The sequence below is a fragment of the Cotesia typhae genome, unplaced genomic scaffold, assembly GCF_013202065.1.
Source record: "Cotesia typhae breed Kobodo isofemale line unplaced genomic scaffold, CoteBio_Ctyphae contig_33, whole genome shotgun sequence".
Lineage (NCBI taxonomy): Eukaryota > Metazoa > Arthropoda > Insecta > Hymenoptera > Braconidae > Cotesia > Cotesia typhae.
In genome coordinates this window covers 3938859-3960045 of record NW_027423741.1, presented here as the reverse complement: position 1 = coordinate 3960045, position 21187 = coordinate 3938859, and the positions used below count along the sequence as shown (strand labels likewise).

Sequence of the window (21187 nt, the reverse complement as noted above, 5' to 3'; positions counted from 1 at the left end):
GTCCAATTACTTGATAATTATAATAATAATAATAATTAATAATTAATAGATAGCAATCAATAATAATAATAATTAAAATAATAAAATAATTACAGTTACATTCAATGTCATTAGTGTATTTTTTGTGTGTTTTCATCAGTTGTCATAATCATATATTCCTTATTCACTTATTAATTAATTATAATTACCAATAGTATATATATGTATATTTATAATTTATAATATTACCTTTATATAGTCACGAATAATTATATACTTTTACTGATTAATTATAATTAATGATATTCCGCTCGTACGTAACGAGTCTAGACTACAATTATTTACACATTTAATTGTAATCTTAATTAAATATTTAGACAGTGATATATTTTAAACAAAAGTAACTTATGTGTTCTTAATTAAAAAAAAAAAAAAAAAAAAAAAAATTACTTGGTAAATATAGAGTACATTTAAATATTTTTACATATTACATTTTCGCTAAATTATTACACTTAAAATAAACTATATAATTGGGTTGTAATTCTTTAAACGTGATGATAATAATAATTGTTAATTTATTATCATTATTAAAATATTATTGAAGAGGAAGAAATAAATAATGAGAGATAGATCAGGCACAGATAGTGTTATTAATTTTATTATTAATAAATATTTGTTGTAAAGTTTATTGTTACGTCACTTGTTTTTATATTTTATTAATTAACTAATACAGTTTAAGTTATTACTTATTGATAAATAATTAACGAGTGATTTGGTCTAGGCCCGGTTAATAAATTACTGTCGTAACAAAATTTTATAAGAAAAAAGTTCTAGTTAATTGATTATTTTTAAAAGTAGTTTACTAGAAAATAAACCGAATTTTTTTTACGGAATAATATAAAATAATAAAAATTGTATATTTATATACAAAGTCTGTAAAAGTTATTTGATTACTGTAAGAGATGTCGCAAGTACATCAAGGTAGTTTCAAGTAGACTACATGAAATGTTAATAAATTGTTTAGTCGTGAGAGAGTGAGTGTAACATTTACTTGTACTTTTAAGAGTTAGTATATATGTTTTAATTACTGTGATGTAAAATCACAGATTACTGAAGTAAAGTTTAATTTAACTTGAAGTAACTTCTCAATTGGTGAAGTTATTTTGTATCTTTGATTTAAAAAGTCAATTTAAAAAATTGGTCGTGAAGTTTGATATTAATTTTGTTCATTATTTTATTCATTTGTTTCAATTACTCATTACTTATATTTTTAAAATAAAGAGTAGAGACGTGGTAATAAAAATTATTAATTAAAAAATGGGTTTATATATGACCCAGTTATTGGGGCGATAATAAAATTAATTTTAATAATAATAATAATAATAATATATAATAAACAATAAGACTAGAGTTGAACAATACATGCCATTTAATTATCGCCGTATAGAAACATTGATGTATAAAAATATAAACATCTAAAAATCAAAGTGATAATTAATTAAAATATAATTTTAATAATTTTAATAATTATTATTACTTTTAAAGTTATGAATTTACAACTTAATTCATTTAAAAAAAAAAAAAAAAAAAAAAAAAAAAAAAAAAACTGTTTAAATAATAGTTAAAAAAAAATTATTTAATTAATGAATATTATGACACTAAATATTGATCGAAATTACAATTGTTATATTGATTATTATTATGCATTTGTATATGTTTATTTATTTTTTTTTTTTATAATATATATATCTTCTCTTTACGCATTTATCCAATAATTTACCAACTATACAGAATAAAAACATTTACATCGCAGTTAAATTATAATTACAATTACAGTCATAATAATTTAATTAAAAGAACGCATGCTAAAACAAAAGTCAGTTATGATAATAATAATAATAATAATAACTATTATTATTATTATTATTATTATTATTTGTTGTTACATTGCACCATTGTCGTTTATTATTTAGTCATTAAACAATACTGTGATTGAGAAGCACACATTTTAAATATTTATTCAGAGTATATTTTATTTTTATATTGTTATTTGTTATATCTGATCGCCTATCTAGATACTGTAATCGATATATTACTGAGATAATGGAGGTTTTTTTTTTTTTTTTTTTTTTTTTTTTTTACTTTAATTAATTAATTAATTAATCAATAATAATAAGATACGTTTCACATGGCGATTTGGATTTTTATTAAATAATTATGTTATGTTGTATTATATTATATTTTTATATTTATAATAACGGCCGTTAATAACCGAGCTACGATAAACAATAAATAAAATCTACAGCACTAACAATTCGCGTTCGCGAAATCTAATTAACAATTACGAGTTCATTTTTTTTCATAAGATAATATACTTTTACTTTAAATATTGACGAAGAAATAATTAAATATTATTAGTTAACTTATAATATGTACGTAATAAATAATTATATTTAATTATTTTTTCTTAATCGATTTAACAGTTAGACTTTATTAAAAGTCTGTAAATACTCCAGTATTTCAATAATTAAATTATTAATATTAGTAATAATTATTTTGTTTTTTTTAAATAAAATTTACTAAAACTGGAAAAAATGAGAGAGAATGGGCTTGTCTAATTTTGATTGATTTGTTATTAATTTATTATTTGGAATAGCAAATTAAGGCCATTTTTTTAATTAAACATTAACTTCCATTTTGTAATTGTATTACAATTTTATCAATAAAAATTATTAACAAATTTAACTCAAAAAATTTTACTAAATTATTCTGTGATATAAATTCTAACAAAACTTTTAAATTTAAATTTAAAATCAATACCTCTAAAAATAAAATAAATAAAAAAAAAATTGTAAAACAGTTAATGATAATTAAAAAAAAAAAAAAAAAAAAAAAAAAATGGAAGAAAATTGTCTAGCAAGGCCCTAATAAAATAAACGAAGCAGTCCAATTAAAATGCTTCTACCCGTAACTTGTAAATTCAATAATTAACAATAAATAAAAACAAAAATCCGCCACTTAGTTGGTGTCTCAATAAAAAAAAGTTCAACCGGTGCAGCAAGGTGAGTGTTGAGCCCACCAATCAGTAAAGTAGTTAAACCTCGTTTTTTCATTGTCCACCACAACAACGTATCACTTAACTTCTTCATGAGTCGGCGAGTGCAACTGATGTGACGTTGGACCGGCAATGTCACCATGTCGTTTAGGACGAAAGCTCGCTGTCAAAGAAGAAATCCAGCTGGGCGACTGCTGGTTCGACTGTTCATTAAGAGACCCGCTGTTGCTTCTCCCGTCGATGCTCATCCCCGACTTGAACCTTGAAAACAAACTCGGAGAAGACTTCTTAGTGGTAGACGGGCTGGCGAAGACAAAAGCTTTCTTAGTAGTCTTGATAGACTCCTTATATAGCATGGAATCAAGACTTCCCGTGTGCTGCATCTCTTCTGAATTTTTGTCCTCCAACGACCCTAGGAGCTTCGGTTCATTCTGCTTGATGATTTTCGAAATATCCTCCATGCTAGCCGAACTCCTGCGTATCTCAACTTTATCAATATCTTCATCAACAATAGAAGAGCTTCCTGGATGGACAACAATGTCCGGCTTAGCTTTGGTGACAGCTCCTGTCCTGATATTAATCTCGCTGAAATTTAATTTTTTTTCCTCCTTACTAGTTTTAGTGACCGACAGCTTCCCCTCCGGATTAGAAAGATTTCTTTTGTGCTTAACAATCGAGCTTTCGCAGCTGTCATGCGCCGGAAGCACTTCCAGAGAAGCTGACGGTCTTTTTTCCTTAGTGAATACCATTCTCCAGCTTTTGGTCCTACCGTCGTGGGATTTTCGGGTTTTCGGGAGCGTCATCGCCCTTTTGTCCATGCTCGTTAGCGCAACGACTGTGCTGTTTCCTCCAGAGCTGCTGCTGGTTGACTCTTTTGTGCTTTTCATCAAATTACACCGCTTACAAATTAACACCGAGGTATTCGAGCTAGTACCCCCACCTCCACCACTATATCCAGTATTGCTCACCACGGAATTGCTCTTGGTGAGGGTTTTAGTGACGATATGATGATGGTGCTTTGATTTAGTCATCGGGGGGTCCTTTGAGTCAAAGCTGATACTTAGACGGTCCGTCAGATTCCTCAGCCGCGACAACAGTGACTTGTGGTGGTTATTTGAGGCCGATTTGTCATCGCAGCAACATTGCAAGTTCGTGTCAGTCATAACTACTAAGTCCTTACGATTAATTCTACTGGAACTACTGGACCCGATATTACTAGCGTCCATTTCAACGCTCATCCGCTTGTTTGATTTGTTCTTCTCTATTATACTCTCGACAAACCCATTTCCGTTTTCTTCGGACAGTTTGCTGTCTTCTTTGCTCATTCTGGCGTCTACATACAAAATTTCGTCCCTCTCGAACTCCTCGAGAATCCTGGTGTCTTCTCCGGATCTCGCGCTGACGGGAGAGCTTATGTCGCTGCTGAGATTCTCGCCGCGGCTTTTCCTACGCTCGCGCTCGTGATCTCTGACCGCTTTGGCAAGATCATGGTTGTGGTAGTCTAGAGAGGATTTTTCGCGACTGCCTTTCCTGCTGCCGGGGTAGCTTTTCCGGCCAGTGGAGGAGGGTGCGACGTTACCCTCCGTAGAAATCTTGAACTTGAGGGTTTTCTCGCTGATCTCGACCTCGGTGGCAGTCTCGGGGTCAGAGCTCTCGATGTTATCGAGCTCCTCGAGCATTTGGTTGTCCGCGTCGTCCTCGATAGACCTTGAGCGCGATCTTATCGTGCTTGCAGAACGCTTCGAGCGCATGCTGTGGGAAGAAGTCGATTTAATCACGCTGGAAGACCCGGTATTTGATGAAGACATGTTTGATTCTCCGAGGTCGACGATACTTTTCCGGTGATGTCGCTCGTCTTTGGCTGCTTCGTTCAGACGCCGGTAATAGTCCAGCGCGTATTTTACCGGTGAGACGATTAGCTCCTGCAAAAATATTATTTATTATTATTCAATGCTATTTTACTTGTTGTACTAATTAAATATGTTTTTATTATTTATGTAAAGAAGATTACTCTAAAGAGCTTTGTAGCGATTATTATTAATTTTTAATGATCACTTTATTCATGGTAAGCTATATGCATTTCTGAAGGAATTTATTACTGTTTAATTAGTTTTATTCAAGTTTTATTGCAATTGAAATTTTTTCCCTCGTTGATGATTGGAATAAGTTGTGTTATATTTCTGAAGTGAAATAAAATAACTTAAAACTTTAAGTTGAACTTTCAAAGTTTCTTGAAGTTGTCTAATTAAATTATCATATTTTTTTTTATCAAAGAGATAAAAGAAATTAGATACTTTAGAGAAAAAGTTTTTTTTTTTTCTAATACTCGGTTGTAATTTACTGTGTCCATAGATAACTTTGAGGAATTTAAAATAATAGCACTCATTAAGAAAAATGTCAATGAAAGTTTTTTTTTAAAAGAATTTTAATCGAGATAATTTAAAATTTTATTTATAATAAAATTATGAATAGTTTTAATGAAAAAATTAGTTCAAATAATAATATATAAAATACAAAGGATAATAATAACTTACGCTTAATTATAAGATTATTGTTTGGTTGCTCATAATAACAATAATAATAATAATAATAATAATAATAATAATAATAATAATAATAATAAAAATATTAATAAAGTAGATGAAAAATAAAAATACCTGAAGTTCAGGAAACAGTTCCCCAAGAACTTCAAATAGTGGAAGGAGAACAAGTCCAATAAAGCTGCATTGTGATGATGGTTTAGTGACTTTTTCGCGATCCATAAATGGTGTTACTGGAAGTCCCTCGAGTTTCTCGGCGTCTGATTGTTTGAAGAACTCTTGAAGTAATCGATCGAGCCAGGGCTCCGCGACCTTCATCGGCCTTGCTTCGTTGCTAATGTCTGCTACTTTTATTAATATCATTGATAGCTGAAAGTACCATTACACTTTAGCATTGGGAAAGAACCAATAAAACGCATTCCCCATTCCGCTATTCCATAAAAGCCCCCAATTAAACGGAATAAAACAAGACCAAATAAACGATATCATCATTTTATTACCAAGTTAATGTGCGCCCTGTTTTGATAATCAAATTCCTGAACAACGTCCGTGAATTGCCCGAGTATCTCGTTGTGTCTGGCCATATCTGTCGCGAGGATACACCTTATGATACCCTCACGTACTGCGCGAAACGTCGTGGCGTCGAGGGAAGCGAGTATATTGCACTCTGGCGCCTCGAGGATACGAAAGGCTACCGAGCAGTGGTGATTCTCCAGCGGCGAGATATCATTGTACCTCAACGCCAGCTCCGTTCGCGCGTTTATCTGGTAGATGTTATTATACCCTGGATGGTCGAGGTCGTGGCAGATACAGGAGACTATCAGGATCAGGACCTCCAGGTGCCCGATTTTAGAGGGGAGGTCCACTGCCCACGCTATCGTGTACATCTAAAAGTCGATTAAATTTTAGTTTACAAGTTTATTATTTATCGTTGTGCTTAACAATGAATTCATTGCTGTTATTAATGATGTTAATGCTAATGACTCTAGATTAAGATTAATAGTACGTTCTATATATATTCGACATTATATACTACTGTACATTACATGAGTAAGTATTGATTTTACCATTTGCGCGACACAAAAGCAGTGTCTGAAGTTGTGAAACGGCACCTCATTGTAATTATTGTAAACCTCGTACAGAAAATTCTTCAACGTCGAAAGGGGAATGTTGAATTTCTGCGGTAACTCCAGCTCGACGAACATCGTTTGTAACATTAGCAAAAGCTCGTCGTCTTCCCACTGTTGAGTGTCATATTTTGGAGAACGGAGCATTTCCCGGGCGATTGATGGTACTGATGAATCACTGAAAATATATATTAAATATTAGTAATAAATTTTATATTTTAGACTTGATCATTTCGTTTTTTATAAATTATAAATTATAAAAATAAATTGACTGAGCAAAGATAGTTTTTCATATAATTTTATTAAATTTAATTAAAATAGTTTTATAAAATTTCGACACTTTATAAAATCATTTTAATTTTTATAAAAAATTGTTTTCAGAGCTTTGTAGAAAATAAATATTTTTGACATATAAATGCCCTTTGATTTAAAAAAAATATATATATATATTTAAAGGAATTACATTACATTTTCTCTAATTGATATTGTAAAATTTTTTTTTTTTAAATATCAAATTAATTATTTATACAAAATAGAGATAAAAAATAAAATACGCTTTGATCCTACAAATATTGAATGTTAATCGAATTTATTTAAAATTTACCTGGAACCCAAAATCAAAGGGATTTATTTGAAAATAATTATTCGGCTATTGATATTGTTAATTATCCAAGTTGTTTGTACGCTTTCAATGCATAGCGGAAAATAATAACAATTATAATAATTAACTTGACGTTGCTTTGATAATTAATGATTTTCCATCACATCAATATCCATATTAAATTTCCTATTAATACAAATGAGAGACAGTGATGGAATTATATTAAAAGATAGTTAATAAATTTTGACAAATTAAATTTTTGAAAATTTTTATTCGAGATAGTCGTAAAAAAAAAAAAAAAAAAAAAAGTAACATTAAGAAATGTGTACAGTTAATGCGAGGATCTTACAATTACGACGCAAGCTGATAATCACGTAATTGCTGGTAACATATGTGCAGTACGTAGATAGTACGAAGCAGTTAAAGAAGAAATTGCAGGATAAGCTTCTTCTCTTAGAAGTAATTTTAATTCAATAATACTACTTTTTTTTTTTTTTTTTTTTTTTTTGTAAATAAATGCAGCGCATTTATTACTGACGTGATGGATTTATTTTTTCGGACAGTGGCGCCAGGAATCAGGATTCCAACGTTCAGCGCCGTCATATCTCTCATGTAATAAAGATAAATCTGGACGGTAATGTAATTATATATTGATGTAAGTTAATGACGAGTAATAAATTGAGGAAATTATTAAGTGTAATTTATTTATAAATAAATTAACATTTTTAAAGGATTATACGCACTTAGAATTTTAAAAAAATTCCTTTTTTTTATTTTATTTTTCTAATTAAAATCGGACAAGTAGACTAAGAAGAAATGAAAATTTTCATATCAATCGATAAAAAATTCTCTTCAAAAAAAAATAATTAAAAAATTTCTTCTCAGTCTTAATGTTTAATTGATAATTTATAATAAAAAAAAATTTAAGGTCCAAGTTTTGATTTTTTTTTTATTACTCGTTAATTATAGTTTGCACTTAACAGTGGAAGTCAATACATCTTCATCAATAGATCCGAGTCGTGACAATAGTAACTCGCAATATTTCGTCGTGGATAGTATCGCCGCGAATAGATGAGATAGAGAGAGAAAGAGGGAGAAATAGAAAATATACGGAAAACAAAGTATACGGAGCAAGAGCATCACAGACGGAAGCCATCCATTTGTGACAGCGTTTCATGCATAACGAATTTTTATGATTGCTCGATACACATATGCTCTCTCTTTTTTACTCATATCTGCTTTTTTTACATTTGTCCTTTTATTTTCCATTGCTCTGTTTTTTTTTTTTTTTTTTTTTTTCGTTTTATTTCTGCGTTTCTATTTTACCGTGCGGAATTTTTCATAATGCATCCGCGAGCACAAAAACTCAGGCGCCTTCTATTTCTCTTATTCAAGCATTGTTATACTGCAATAACAACAACAACAACAACAACAACAAAATACTATTGTAATTGTAATTTATTCTGTTATTACTGGCAAATAATTTATACGCGTGTAACTTCATTCCTGATTACAGGCACGGAAGTTTTTTTTTTTTTTTTTTTTAATATCCTTCTTTACGCTGATGAATTGTATGGCCCTTTAATTGACAGACTGAACATGTGTTAAATTGTTATTGTTGTTATATTGAAAATCAATAGTATGCATTTGTATAAAGTTCTTTGCAATTTATTGAAAAAAGACAATTTTTTTTTTCAAATGAAAATTTTAATATTAAATAAAATAAATATTAAATAAAAATTATTTTATTTTATAAGTCATAAAAAAAAATTCAAAGATTGTAGATAAAACTTGCAATAACTAAATTCATTACAAAACAAATACCCGAAAAACTTTTTTGACAAAATTGGCAATCGAAAAAATTTTACTATAATTTATCATCCATAAATTTTTATGCTTACAAATTGATTTATGGAGCTAGGAGGAATTTATAACGAAATTTTTGTAACTCCATAATAAATTGAGCGTATTTATAACTAAAAAATGAGGGTAAATAAAGTCCATTAAAATATAAACTAAAAATAAAATATAAGAAAAAAAATACGAAAAGTTAAATTGATTACTTGGGTACGAGTATAGATATTTATCAATGTAGGCACACTCAAGTTTAGAGTGTAAATTAATATCACAATGTTCGATAGTGGAGACTGGAAGTGAAGTGGTTTGTGGGCGAAAATTCATGGCCACTTGACATAACAAGAGAGCAAGTGTAAAAGGATCAGGAATTGTATGCATGTGTTGGGTGTATGTGTGCTTGGACTACGCATCTACGCGATACAGGGCACTTGTGGTGATCATCAGGATCCAATAATTAACCACTAATTAGCCTCCCTAATTTCAATGAGAAACTAATTGTTAATTTACATTGCCAATAATTATTATTATTTATAAACAATATATATGTAAATATTTCTATTCATATATATCCTGATCCTGAATTATGAAACAACGCTTTGTTTACAAAAACCTTCAGTTTGTGCTCTACAAAATTTAACAAGTAATTATCAAGTTAATTGGAATTCATTATGAATAAAATAATAATAATAATAAAATTAAAAATTGCCATGATTATATGGTTTTACAGTTATAATTTTAAATTTACTTCATCATTATATTCGTTTAGTAACGAGCAATTGAAAAGCAGTCATGGGAAAATCCAGCGGAATGTTTGGAATAATTTATCAAATGCTACACCAATAACTTTATCTCTATTTTCCATTTTCTTTTATATAAATCCTCTATTTATTATCATTTACATAAAATAAATTCAAGTTAATCCGTAGCTTTACACGCTCATTAATTTATTATTATAAATTTATTAAAACAGTAACTATGAACAACAAACAGAAAACCGAAAGTATTTATTATACTGTTCTATAAAATAAAAGTAATAAAAATAACTAAATTCTTTATATTAAAACAAGAGGCTGAAAAACTTGGTGGCATCAAATCGATGGTAAATATTTAATAGGAAGTGTAAACAAAGCTAGTGATAACGCTCTAAACTCAATAAACAAGTTACGTAACAAGGAAAAAATGATGATCTATTGTGAGCTGTACTTGAATCTCTTACCGACGCTTGAGAAATCATGTACGTTCAAAAAATTGTCATCAACGTAATTATATTATAATCTTTTTATACTTTTAGATAGTAGTATGATGTGTGTATTATATATAATAAATACTTCAATTTTTTAATTTTATTTAACAAATTAATTAATATCAAAAAGTTAATTTTTAAAAATTTCATTCAAGATTTTTTACAATTTTTTCAAATTGAATTTTTTTCCAAGTTTTTATTATTAAAAAAATCTTTTAAATTTTTTGAATATCTGAGATTTATTCTGTTGATATTCTTTTCTTTTATATATTGTAATTCTGGTACTAGATTAACTGATAATGAAATAAATGTCATCTCTTGAATTAAATGATTAACATAAAACATGAATTATAATCTAATTAAAAAATATTATCGATAGAATTACACTAATATGGGCGATATATTCTGATGACCTTGGGGATCAAATGTATTTATGTTATACATTTGTTTCCTAATATAAAAACACTGCTATATTAGATTATTTTACCACTTATTTAAGAACCATAATAATACAATGTTAACATCATTAGTCACTTACGATGATTTATACACTTTTATCCGAAGATTAGTCGAGTATTTTTGATATGAATTATTTAATCTCGGGTTATTGATTATTTTCTTTGGTTTTTTGGCGGATGAAAACAGAACTTACGAAAATCAGCTCTTTATCTTTGAAAGATTGATTCATTCGAAAATTCCAAATTCGATTTAGAAATATTTGTTTATGTTAATAATCTTTTAAAAAATAAAATTAACTCGATGGTACTGATAAATAAACATATATCCATATCCACATATATATTTAAAAATCTATCTCCATTGTTATTTTTACTCATGTCTCTAATCTTCGATTTTATTATTCATGCATCAGTAGCCTCGTGAATAATTCATCTAGCGCTAGTGCTATCCGGAAGGACTTTATCGATAGTCGTGTTGAACCTGTGACGCACTATTTCCAAGACTCTTTCATCTTTGCTTGGTAAAAAACAAATTCCTTATACTATTTTCTTTTTCTTTATATTATTTAATATTTTTTCTCTTTGTTGTTTCCTTTTGAGATTAATCGACTTAAGTATTAAATATTAAAAGTGGATTTACTGAAAGAAAAATTGAATAAAAAAAAAAATTAAAATTATGAAAGAAAAGCAAAGTCTCATTATTTAACCACTGGTTTGTAATGACGTCGGGAAAACTTTTGTAAGCTAAATTCAAGATTTTCAGTGGAAGGTTATAATTAGACAAGTATTTAATCTTTTTCAAGGAAAGTTTAGTATTCGCCCATAAGTATTATATGGGGAAGGATTTAATTATTTTTTCTCTCAAAGTCATTAATAATCTTGTCAAACGTCTCAAGCTCAACTCAATCAATCACAATATTTATACACCATTTGTCTCGAGAAATTGACGGTTTATATGCCGGTTTATATTGTGAGAATTCGTTCCATCATTTTGTATCTATATTATTATTATTATTATTATTATTATTATTATTATTTTATTATCAGTACTTCTACTTTACTTGTCGGGAAAGTGAAAAAAGCTGAAATAACTCTTCGCATCAGAATCTCCAATTAATAAAAAAAAAGAAATTGAATTCTCGCATTCACATCCGATAAACTGATAAATTTATCGAGGATTAACGAGCGAGGATTAAAAATAAACAGAATTTAAGCCAAATAGAAATAAACTTCCAATTAAAAGTTGAGAGAAAAACTGACTTATAATCGGTCAATTGAAAATTATTATATCGATTAGCAACTTATCCGCGGACTAATTAACATACGATTAAAAAAGTATCATAACATATATGTAAGTGTTTATAATCGATAATTGATAATTAAAAAAAATTAATCTTTGATGAATGGTATCATGATATTAATCTCAGGTGAAAATCAATTTAATTGATACACACGAGCTGAAGGATAATTAACAGCTAATTATAACTATGTTGCCTAGCTCAAATTATATTTACTTAGTTACGAGCTACTCACCTTACGAAGAAAAACTTTTCACGAACTTGACGTTTCACACTGTCACTCTTGCGTCGGTACTGCAATCTTTTGCAGGCTTCCGAGGAAGCTGGCTCTGGAATTAGCTTATTGAAGCCTGTTGGGGTCAAACGGTAATTTTTTATTCAGTTTTGTATTATAATACAATATTTTATCAAAAATAAGAATTATATGAAAACATAAATAAATTTAATTAAATGAAAATGTTGTTTTTTTTTTTTTTTTTTTTTTTAAAAATTCCGTATTTTAGGATTTGATATAAACTGTATATATTATGTGATTTTTAAAAAATTTCGTTTTCAAAATCAATAGACACTTTTACTGTTTGCTTTTAGTGAAGTTAAATTTTTTTTTTTTTTTTTTTAAAGGAAAATTTAGTCGGGTTTAAAGGTGGAAGTTCTTGCCTGTCAAAAGATACAATGTTGACGTGCTCGGTGTAAAGAGACAAATATTTATTCAGAGGCACGTTAATTTCTGGCAACGCTCTAATGTTTATATACCTACTCGGGTATATTCGTCATTTGCCTTGAATTTAAGTCGTCTGGCCTCATCTCTATCGACCAATTACAATTCTCATGTTTATTTTTTTATCTATCTGTTGATTTTCTTTTTAAGTCTATAAAAGTTCTTTCGCTTTTTTTTTTTTTTTTTTTTTAAATAAAAACAGTTGGGAAAAAAAATGAAATTTAAACCTCGAAAAAATACTTCAATGTTGAGTTAATTTTTTTTTTAAATTCAAATATGATTCATAAAGAAAAAATTTTAGATTAAAAGTAATCAGTTTTATAAAAGTTATCTTCTTTATTTTGAACGAAATAAAAAAAATTAAGCTTGTGGTGAGTAATATATATTTTAAGATGAAGATAAAACTCCCAAGACTTAAATAATAGTAGAATATAAAAATATATACTATAAAAAAAAAAAAGCTTACCAAGCCAACTGAGGTACTCAGTAGTTTCAAGTTTTGTTTTGAAAGCATCCATTTGAAGTTTAAGCTCCTGTAAAACCTGAGCTGGCTCAGAAGACGCGATTGCTTGCTGAGTTCCGAGTTCTTGTTCCAGTGCAGCAACACGTCTTTCCAGAGCTTGCAACAGGTCAGCCTCGATCATCCCAAAAGATGTTGGGTGCGCTCCAACAACCTTCAATGCAACGACCACAATAAATAGCCTCCAATATCCGAGTAAAAGTAAAAATTGTAGTTTTTCTTTTAATACGTTTTACTTTTGACTTTTACTAGCTACTCATCATTTTTATTTTTACTATTCCCCTTATCCATATTATACTTAGCTATTTTATAAAGTTCAAATGGACAATAGTCTGGGTACTTTGTGGAATACGTGGAGGATAGCGAGACAATATCCGACGTGCACAGAATCACCGATGCACTTCATTGTTCGATCCCGGGTCGTTTATTTTTATCCGATTGTTTAGCGATTTTATTCTTTCGTGTTCATTTTTATTTTTGGCTTAATTTTAGAGCTTTTTTACTTTATTTTTTTGATAATAAGAGTACCCAGTTTACGAGGACGTAACAATAATAAATTATTACCTGGAGCACGTACGGCGTGTCTGGGGTGTTGGCTGCCAGTTGGGTTGAAATGTTTAGGAGTTTGTCTCCCTTTCGCAGTTTCAAGATGTCCAAAGGACCTGCCTCTGCTGCGCTTCTAAATAATTCTGAAAGTTTATATATTTTTTATTTAGTGTTTGATTTTTTTAATCAATTCATTGGCTTTAGTAGTTTAATTATTTTAATGTAAATTTTTTTTTCTTAATTAAAATTTTATAGTTTAATTATTTTTTTAAATATTATTATTATTATTAAAAACACAATAAAGGCTTTGTATAATAACAATAAAATAAAATGAAATTGTTTACAAAGTAAATAGAAGCGAGAATTAAAAAAAATAAAATCTGCAGACGGTTATCTCAAATAAAAAGGAATTGGAGCGTTTTCACTAGCAAGTGATGAAAGGATACTACGGATATAGATATAAATATAAGTAAAAAAAAAAAAAAAAAAAAAAAAAAAATATAAAGTATAAGTTTAACGGTGCGACGTTAGTAGCGTTGAATTTCTCTCCCAGTAGTATAAACTAAAATTTACTCAAAGCACTATATATATTTATATTTTTAAATTTATATAAGTATAAGAAAGTATAAGAAAGATGAGTGCTATTTTCTGATTGAGAAAGAGAAAAAAAAGGCGTAGAAAAAATATGAAGATGAAGACGGTAGTAGACTTGCTCACGGAAAATTCCGTCTCCATTTTCGAGATAAGAATGAACAAGCATGAAAAGAAATGGGGTCGAGTATCTTAGTCTTAGTCTTTATGTTTTACTCTATATTTTAGTTATAGTTTCTACCTTTTATTATGACACCTCATAACACTAGAGTCATTTTTCTGTCGTAAAAATCATTGCTAGTAATAATTTTTTTACAACTTATAACTTTTGCCCTTTCACCATTCACTTTATCAAAATCTCAATCACTCATCAGTCTATTAAATTAAAATAATTACTTGTAATTAAAAATTATAATAAAATTTAGATTAGTAAATTTCAATTTAGAATTCTAATGATATGATAATAAAAATTTTAATTTTGTATCAACTGTATTCGAAAGGATACAGTATTAAGTAGAAAGGATGATGATAAGTCAGACGCAGAATCAAGCAAAAAACGGACGTAATAGTTGCGCTCTGTAAAATAGTAGCTTAATTTAAAAGTAATTTATTCATTTTAATATTTAACTATTATGAATTAAAAAAAAAAAAAAAAATAAATAAATAAATATGAATAATCTCACTCGTCAGTGACATTTTTTTTTCCTCCCAGCATAGATGTTTAATGACACGTATTTAAATGCAAATTGATGACGAATGCAAATAACAGCTAATGTCCTTTTTTACAACAAAATCCTTACGCTAGAATAATTCCTCTTTTTACGTATGCTTGTTAATGTTTCTCATCTCATTGCGCACAATACATATTAATGCTCAAGCATTTTATTATTTCACAGCTTTGCCTTCCGTCCAAGTTGTTCACGTCGGAAAATTTAATCTCTATTCGCTACGCAGATTTAGAAAACAATGAGAATTAATTGGTAAAAAAAAAAAAAAAAAAAATTGTAAATAATATTGTTAATTATTCTGCCCAAGATTGCTAATTCTTAAATTTATAATACTTATTTATAATGGTATAAATATCTTTCTTATTACACGCCGAAAGTTTATCGTTTGAGCTAATTGCTTTTCAAAATTATCAAAAGGGCAAAAATTGTTGATAAAATTAAAACTATCTGTAAAAAATAACGTCAAATTAAAAAAAAAATCGGGAGTGCTTTATTATTAAAAATTATTAATTCTAGTATTATATAATTAAAAAATTTTCATCGATTGAATTTTTAAAATTTGATAAAAGATGGTAAAAATTGTCTGAACTAAATTTTGAAAAATTTCCGGGAACTTATTACCCATAGCAATAATAACAACAAAAATCATTATTATTTAAATAAACAATAATACATAAATTGAATATCAGAACATTAAGTTCATACGGGCAATGATATTGGCCTCAACAAAATAATGAATAAATTGACCCGGGGCGAGCAATAAAAAAACGTAATCGTCCACCATACTTTCATGATTCACTAACCGATTATCCCATTATAAGCAATGAAAGACCGGCAAAGATAACCAACAATGAGACTCCGAGGGCTCCTCCTATTCGGAAGTCTCCCTCAAGATCGGACACTCTGTCGATTAAATCGCCCAGCAACGTATATAGTAATAATAATATAGTACACTACGGTGTAGTTTATAGTTCTCTATTCTTATACTTCAGGCTACTCACACTTTAATATTCATGCATATATGTGTCACCAGTAACGTGGTCTATGACAATCAAGGACAGTGTCCCTCTCTCAGAGCTCCCTCTTAACTTCTTAAGCTCTTTCTTCTCTTTCTCTCATCTAATCTCTCTTATCTAGTAGTCTCTCGCTCAGAAGTATACACATGTCGATATTATTACTTACGGCTAATTGCGGTAATTCTAGTTGATATTGCAACCGTATCCAATCGTACGTATACATTCATGTTCATATTCATATTCATGTGTATAATTTGTCCCACAGCTCGAGTTACTCTTCTCTTTACATTACCATGCTGAGTTAAGGGCCGCGTAAGTATAGCCAATAATTCACAAAAGCCACTCCTGTGACCCTTTAAAGTCGCAATTACATCTATTTGCTCGGCTTGGTAAACTAAGAGTCCTTATATTTTTACACCTCTGGCTCTAACAACTGCTAACGGGTCTTAAAAACGGTATTTTTGAAACTTAATCCACTTGTCGTGAGATATTAAGTCAGAATTTTTAAAAATTTTAAATTTTATCGACTATCCGTTTAAAATTTATTCGTTTAGTTTCTCAATATCTCAAAACAAAAATAAAAATTTTAAAATAATATTTTTTTTTAATCAAATAATTTTTTTTTTCAGTGCAGTTCTTTCATAAAGACAAATTATATTGTCAAGTTTTTGTGATAAAATTAGTTTTACCAGCAAAATTCATACCAATATCTCTAAAAAATTTATAGATAAGCTTTAAATTTTTACCCAACGTGTTATAAATTTATTTTCCTACGAAATAAATTCCAATACAAATTATAAAAAATTTATAATTACAACAGGTATCAATCTAACGATTACGTTATTCACAAAACAAAAAAAAATCAGTAATATTCGTTATTCACTGATCGACTGATGCACGCTCAGTCATCGTGTTAAATATCAATCAATTTATGTCAATACTTTCAATCCAGGAAATTATTTTCTCTTGGGAGTTTTGATAAACGCAAAGTAGGCCCTTGATTTCCCTCTTTCCATCCGGCTGACACTGATTTTTTTTCCTTTTTTTGGATCAATCAATCGCCTCTTTTTTTTTTTTTCTTTTTTCCCAATGTTGTTGAATTCTTTTTCAGCTTTTTATTCAATAACTTTTCCCAATTTAAATTGAATGCCTTTCGGGCAGATATCATGGAATCGAATGATTCCATACGTGTAATAATTTTATGCTAGCTTTGTTTGTTACCGCCCAATATTTGAAGAACAAATATCATCGTGATATTTCTGGGATAAATAATTGATGAAATACTTTTTCACCCATTTTTATCGTTTTAACAAATATTTTATGGCAAATAAGGTACTAACAAACAAATAACGTTGTTTTGATAAATTAATTCCAGCTACTGCTGAATAAATTTGTTTATTCGATTGATTTATTAATTAAATAAACAACAAGTTTATGTTTATTTTTCAGTGTCAATAATCACTTTAATATTTCATTAATAGATTTCAAAGAAATTTAAATTCTTTTTAAAATAACTTTCAAATAAGACAATTTATCAAATTTCTATAAATTAGATCTGAAAGCTCATAAAATAAGCTTCAATTTTCATGTCTCCTAGACCGAAAATTGCCTATACATCTATGGCTATTTCATGAATGTTTTTCATTTTGATTGCCGAATGGTTTTTATTTATTTGAGAAATTGACTTGTACAGTCAAAAAAAAATTTTTCATTAGTTATTTACCGCATCGGTAGAACATGAAATTATGAACCGAGATAGCAATTCACAGGTCTTTGACGGGTGAATATCATGAGACTTCTAGTTAACCACTTTTAACCCACTTTGATTGTCAGTTCAGGAAATATAAAAAAATGATTGACATCGATATTTGAAATTAATACTATCACAGACATTTCCCTTGACACGACGGTTGCAATGCGGTTGCCATCATGGTTTTACCTTTTGATACGTCATGAATACAGGGGATATATTTAGTCAGACGTATTTATTTCAAGCGGCAATTAAATATTTATAACAGGCATAGCTGATAATCCGGTATATAAATATTAATAAAAATTCAATTTATTCAAACGAATGCATCTGTTTTATTCCTATTTTTTTTTTTTTTTCATTGTTTTATGTTTTTGGTATTGTAAATAAATAAATACATAAATTATTAAAAAAAAATATCACAATCAAACTAATTACTGTAAAATTTTGATGAAAAATTTTATGGAAAATTTCATAATATAAACTTATAAAACCATTAAAAATTTGACATAAAAAATTAACTACCCCACAAAAATTCATAAAATCGTGAAAAGATAAAAATTTATCTCGATACTTTTTTGATGATACCAAATTTAACTATAAAAATCCTTTATAATAAAAATATCCTTGTTACAAAAATTTTTTTTTATATTTTCAAAATATACAGATGAACAAAATGTTATTTTTGAAAAGAAATCAAAATGATGTTTTGTTAAAAAAAAAAAGCATATACATTTTTTACCGGTAGTTTTTTAAATTCCCTAACAATTGATCAATGAAATTTTTTAATACAAAAGATCCGAGTATCCTCGAATGAAAAAAAGAAAAAATCCCTTGCAATCTATCACGAATTGATTATCAAAAAGCGCGAGTCATGCTACAGAAATAATTTCCTTGACGATTAACATCGCATTGTCTATAAGTATATAAATATATACATATATATGTGTGCGTTTATTGTGTTCCCATCCGTGTACTTCATTCAATAAATATCCATTGAATTGGTATTATCAACATCGATTAATGCAGGCAGCTATTGGTTAAATCCATTAATCAAATTTATACGCACGATACCGAATCCGGAGATTCACGGATTTAGTGCTATGTCAGAATAATAAATTCAATATGAATCAAAAAAGTCGAGTTTTATTTAGATTATTTATATAATTTAGATTAGTTTCATTTTATCATTTATTTTTGCTTCCTTCGAGAAACTTATCAATAAAGATACCCCAAGAAAATTTACTTCTATACACTCTCGGTAAATATACTTTTATATACAATTACGATACTGTAATAGACAGCTTGTATAGCAACACGAAAATTACATTAAATATTTTTTCCGTCTTTCCACTAACACACTTTCATGTATCGGCAATATTTCAACCCCTAGAGATTTATTCGCTTATATTGTGCTACTACCAGCCCGCAAGTAATTACTTTTAATAACAATTATTAACCAGACACCGTATAACTGTACTTTCACTGTAAAAAACCGATATTACTTTGGTATAAATTCTATTCATTATCGGAAAGACACAAGTCATTTAATTTTTCAATTACGCTCTAATCTTTTTTTAAATTTTAATTTCATCAATTTTTCAGTTTTTTTAAATTAAAAAATTTTTTATACTACCGTTAATGCTACCAAAAAAGATTTATCGATTGGAGTAATCTGATATTTATATAAAAAATTATCCATGAAGGGATGGATAAAATATAACTCGAGATATGCTTTGACTTTTTTGGTCTCAGATAAGAGTTATATTGTAAGGGAAAAAAATTGTTGTCCAAACAGTATATTATGTCTTCATAATAAAATAGGCAGTTGAATAAATAATTTATTTAAATCAAGTAAAAGTTATTTTGATCAATTCATCATCTTGATTTAAATAGAAAATTTCTTGAACTGGTAAAATTTATTTGATTGAAGAATTTTTCGTCTTGATTTAATTTATTTTTTTTTTTGCAGTTTAGACTTATCAATATATAAAATATATTAAATATATAAACCCAAAAAATGTTACCTTTAAGTTCCGAGTTGGTAACTTGATCGGGTCGAAAACTGGCGATTTCTCGACGATCGCCCACAATGAAATAAACATTAGTATACTCGTCATCGGTATCGCCGGTGCCGTTTCTCGGTTTCTCGAAGTCCATGGCCAGCCTTTTGTTGGCTGTGTAGAGTTTGTTATCGCAGGACGGTGATCCTGACCGTGATCCTGATGGTGAGAATGAGGAGGACGATGCTCGGATTTTCGGTAGGCCGCTGATATTGTCAACGATATTGGTATTAATATCGAGGAGAGTGATAGCAACACGGACAAGAGTATCGATGACAGTGATAGCAGCGCAAGTGACGAGGACTTCAATTCGGAGGACAATGACTGAAATAACGATGATACTGATGCTGCTGTCGGTGGTAGTAGCAGAGCTGATAGTGCTAGTAATGTTAGTGGCGATAGTGTTGACGATGTTGATGATGATATGAGTGATGGTATATCGTGGTATCGAATTAATTGACAGCGGGGGTGTCGGGTGACGCACGTCAGCAGCCCGTGGATCCACGCCGGGCTCATCGTCGCATCGCCGTGCTGGCGGCAACCCGGCCACCCCCAATCACCACTGACACACGACCACACTCCTTCACCTGATTACGCTTCTGATCCTGATCCTGTTGCTGCTTTTGCTTTTGCGCTTGTTCTTTAGCCTGGTACTGTTTTTGCGTGAGGGATTTTAGTCTAATGTTACTGATGATACTGCTCTTGCTATTGATTATCCCACCGCGAGCTCTCGATATTAATAATTTACGGGAACTATTTATCAGCAATCGCCGATTATCTGCATGCTCCATATTCTGAAACACAGTCATTTTTTTTTTCGTTAGTCTTTTCATTCTAGTTTTTTTTTATCGTCTTTTTTAGTTACAATTATGTTGTCTAAGAAAATTTCAATAATTTTTTTTTTAATTACACAGATTGTTATTATGAAAAAAAATGTAATATTATAATATATTTAAAAAAAAAAAAAAAAAAAAAATTTACTTGTACAAATTAAAAAAAATTCTAATAAAATATAATTTAGGCTGTAAAGTTAAAAATAGGGTGCCGAGACTTACAAGTTCAGAAAGGTTAGACCGGATCAAGATATCGGTCCGATA

General features: G+C 29.0%; 2 protein-coding genes across 5 annotated transcripts in view; both read right to left on the bottom strand.

The window, feature by feature from the left end:
• Positions 1–1644: 1644 nt before the first annotated feature.
• Positions 1645–20523, bottom strand: Pde9 (phosphodiesterase 9). The gene is made up of 8 exons (XM_074241122.1): positions 20055–20523; positions 13961–14085; positions 13343–13550; positions 12394–12508; positions 6642–6879; positions 6075–6461; positions 5692–5943; positions 1645–4956 (listed from the first exon to the last, which is right to left on the bottom strand). The coding sequence occupies exons 1-8, from the start codon at positions 20185–20187 to the stop codon at positions 3112–3114; spliced, it is 3303 nt and encodes a 1100-aa protein (XP_074097223.1). The 5' UTR covers positions 20188–20523; the 3' UTR covers positions 1645–3111.
• Positions 20524–20602: 79 nt separating this feature from the next.
• LOC141526242 (uncharacterized) overlaps positions 20603–21187 on the bottom strand; it is a 56564-nt gene continuing 55979 nt past the window's right edge. For all 4 annotated transcript variants that reach the window (XM_074241125.1, XM_074241124.1, XM_074241123.1 and 1 more), the window contains one exon: positions 20603–20884. In XM_074241125.1, coding sequence (XP_074097226.1) covers positions 20603–20884 — 282 coding nt within the window. The remainder of the gene's footprint in view (positions 20885–21187) is intronic.

Bases quoted from the DNA above. Each gene is read 5' to 3' on its own strand.
- Pde9 (XM_074241122.1), bottom strand. From the start codon at position 20,187: ATGGACTTCGAGAAACCGAGAAACGGCACCGGCGATACCGATGACGAG. The intron at 13,551-13,960 runs GTAATAATTTAT...GTTGCATTGAAG, and splicing joins ACACGCCGTACGTGCTCCAG to GTTGTTGGAGCGCACCCAAC. The intron at 4,957-5,691 runs GTATTTTTATTT...ATATTTTTGCAG, and splicing joins AACTGTTTCCTGAACTTCAG to GAGCTAATCGTCTCACCGGT.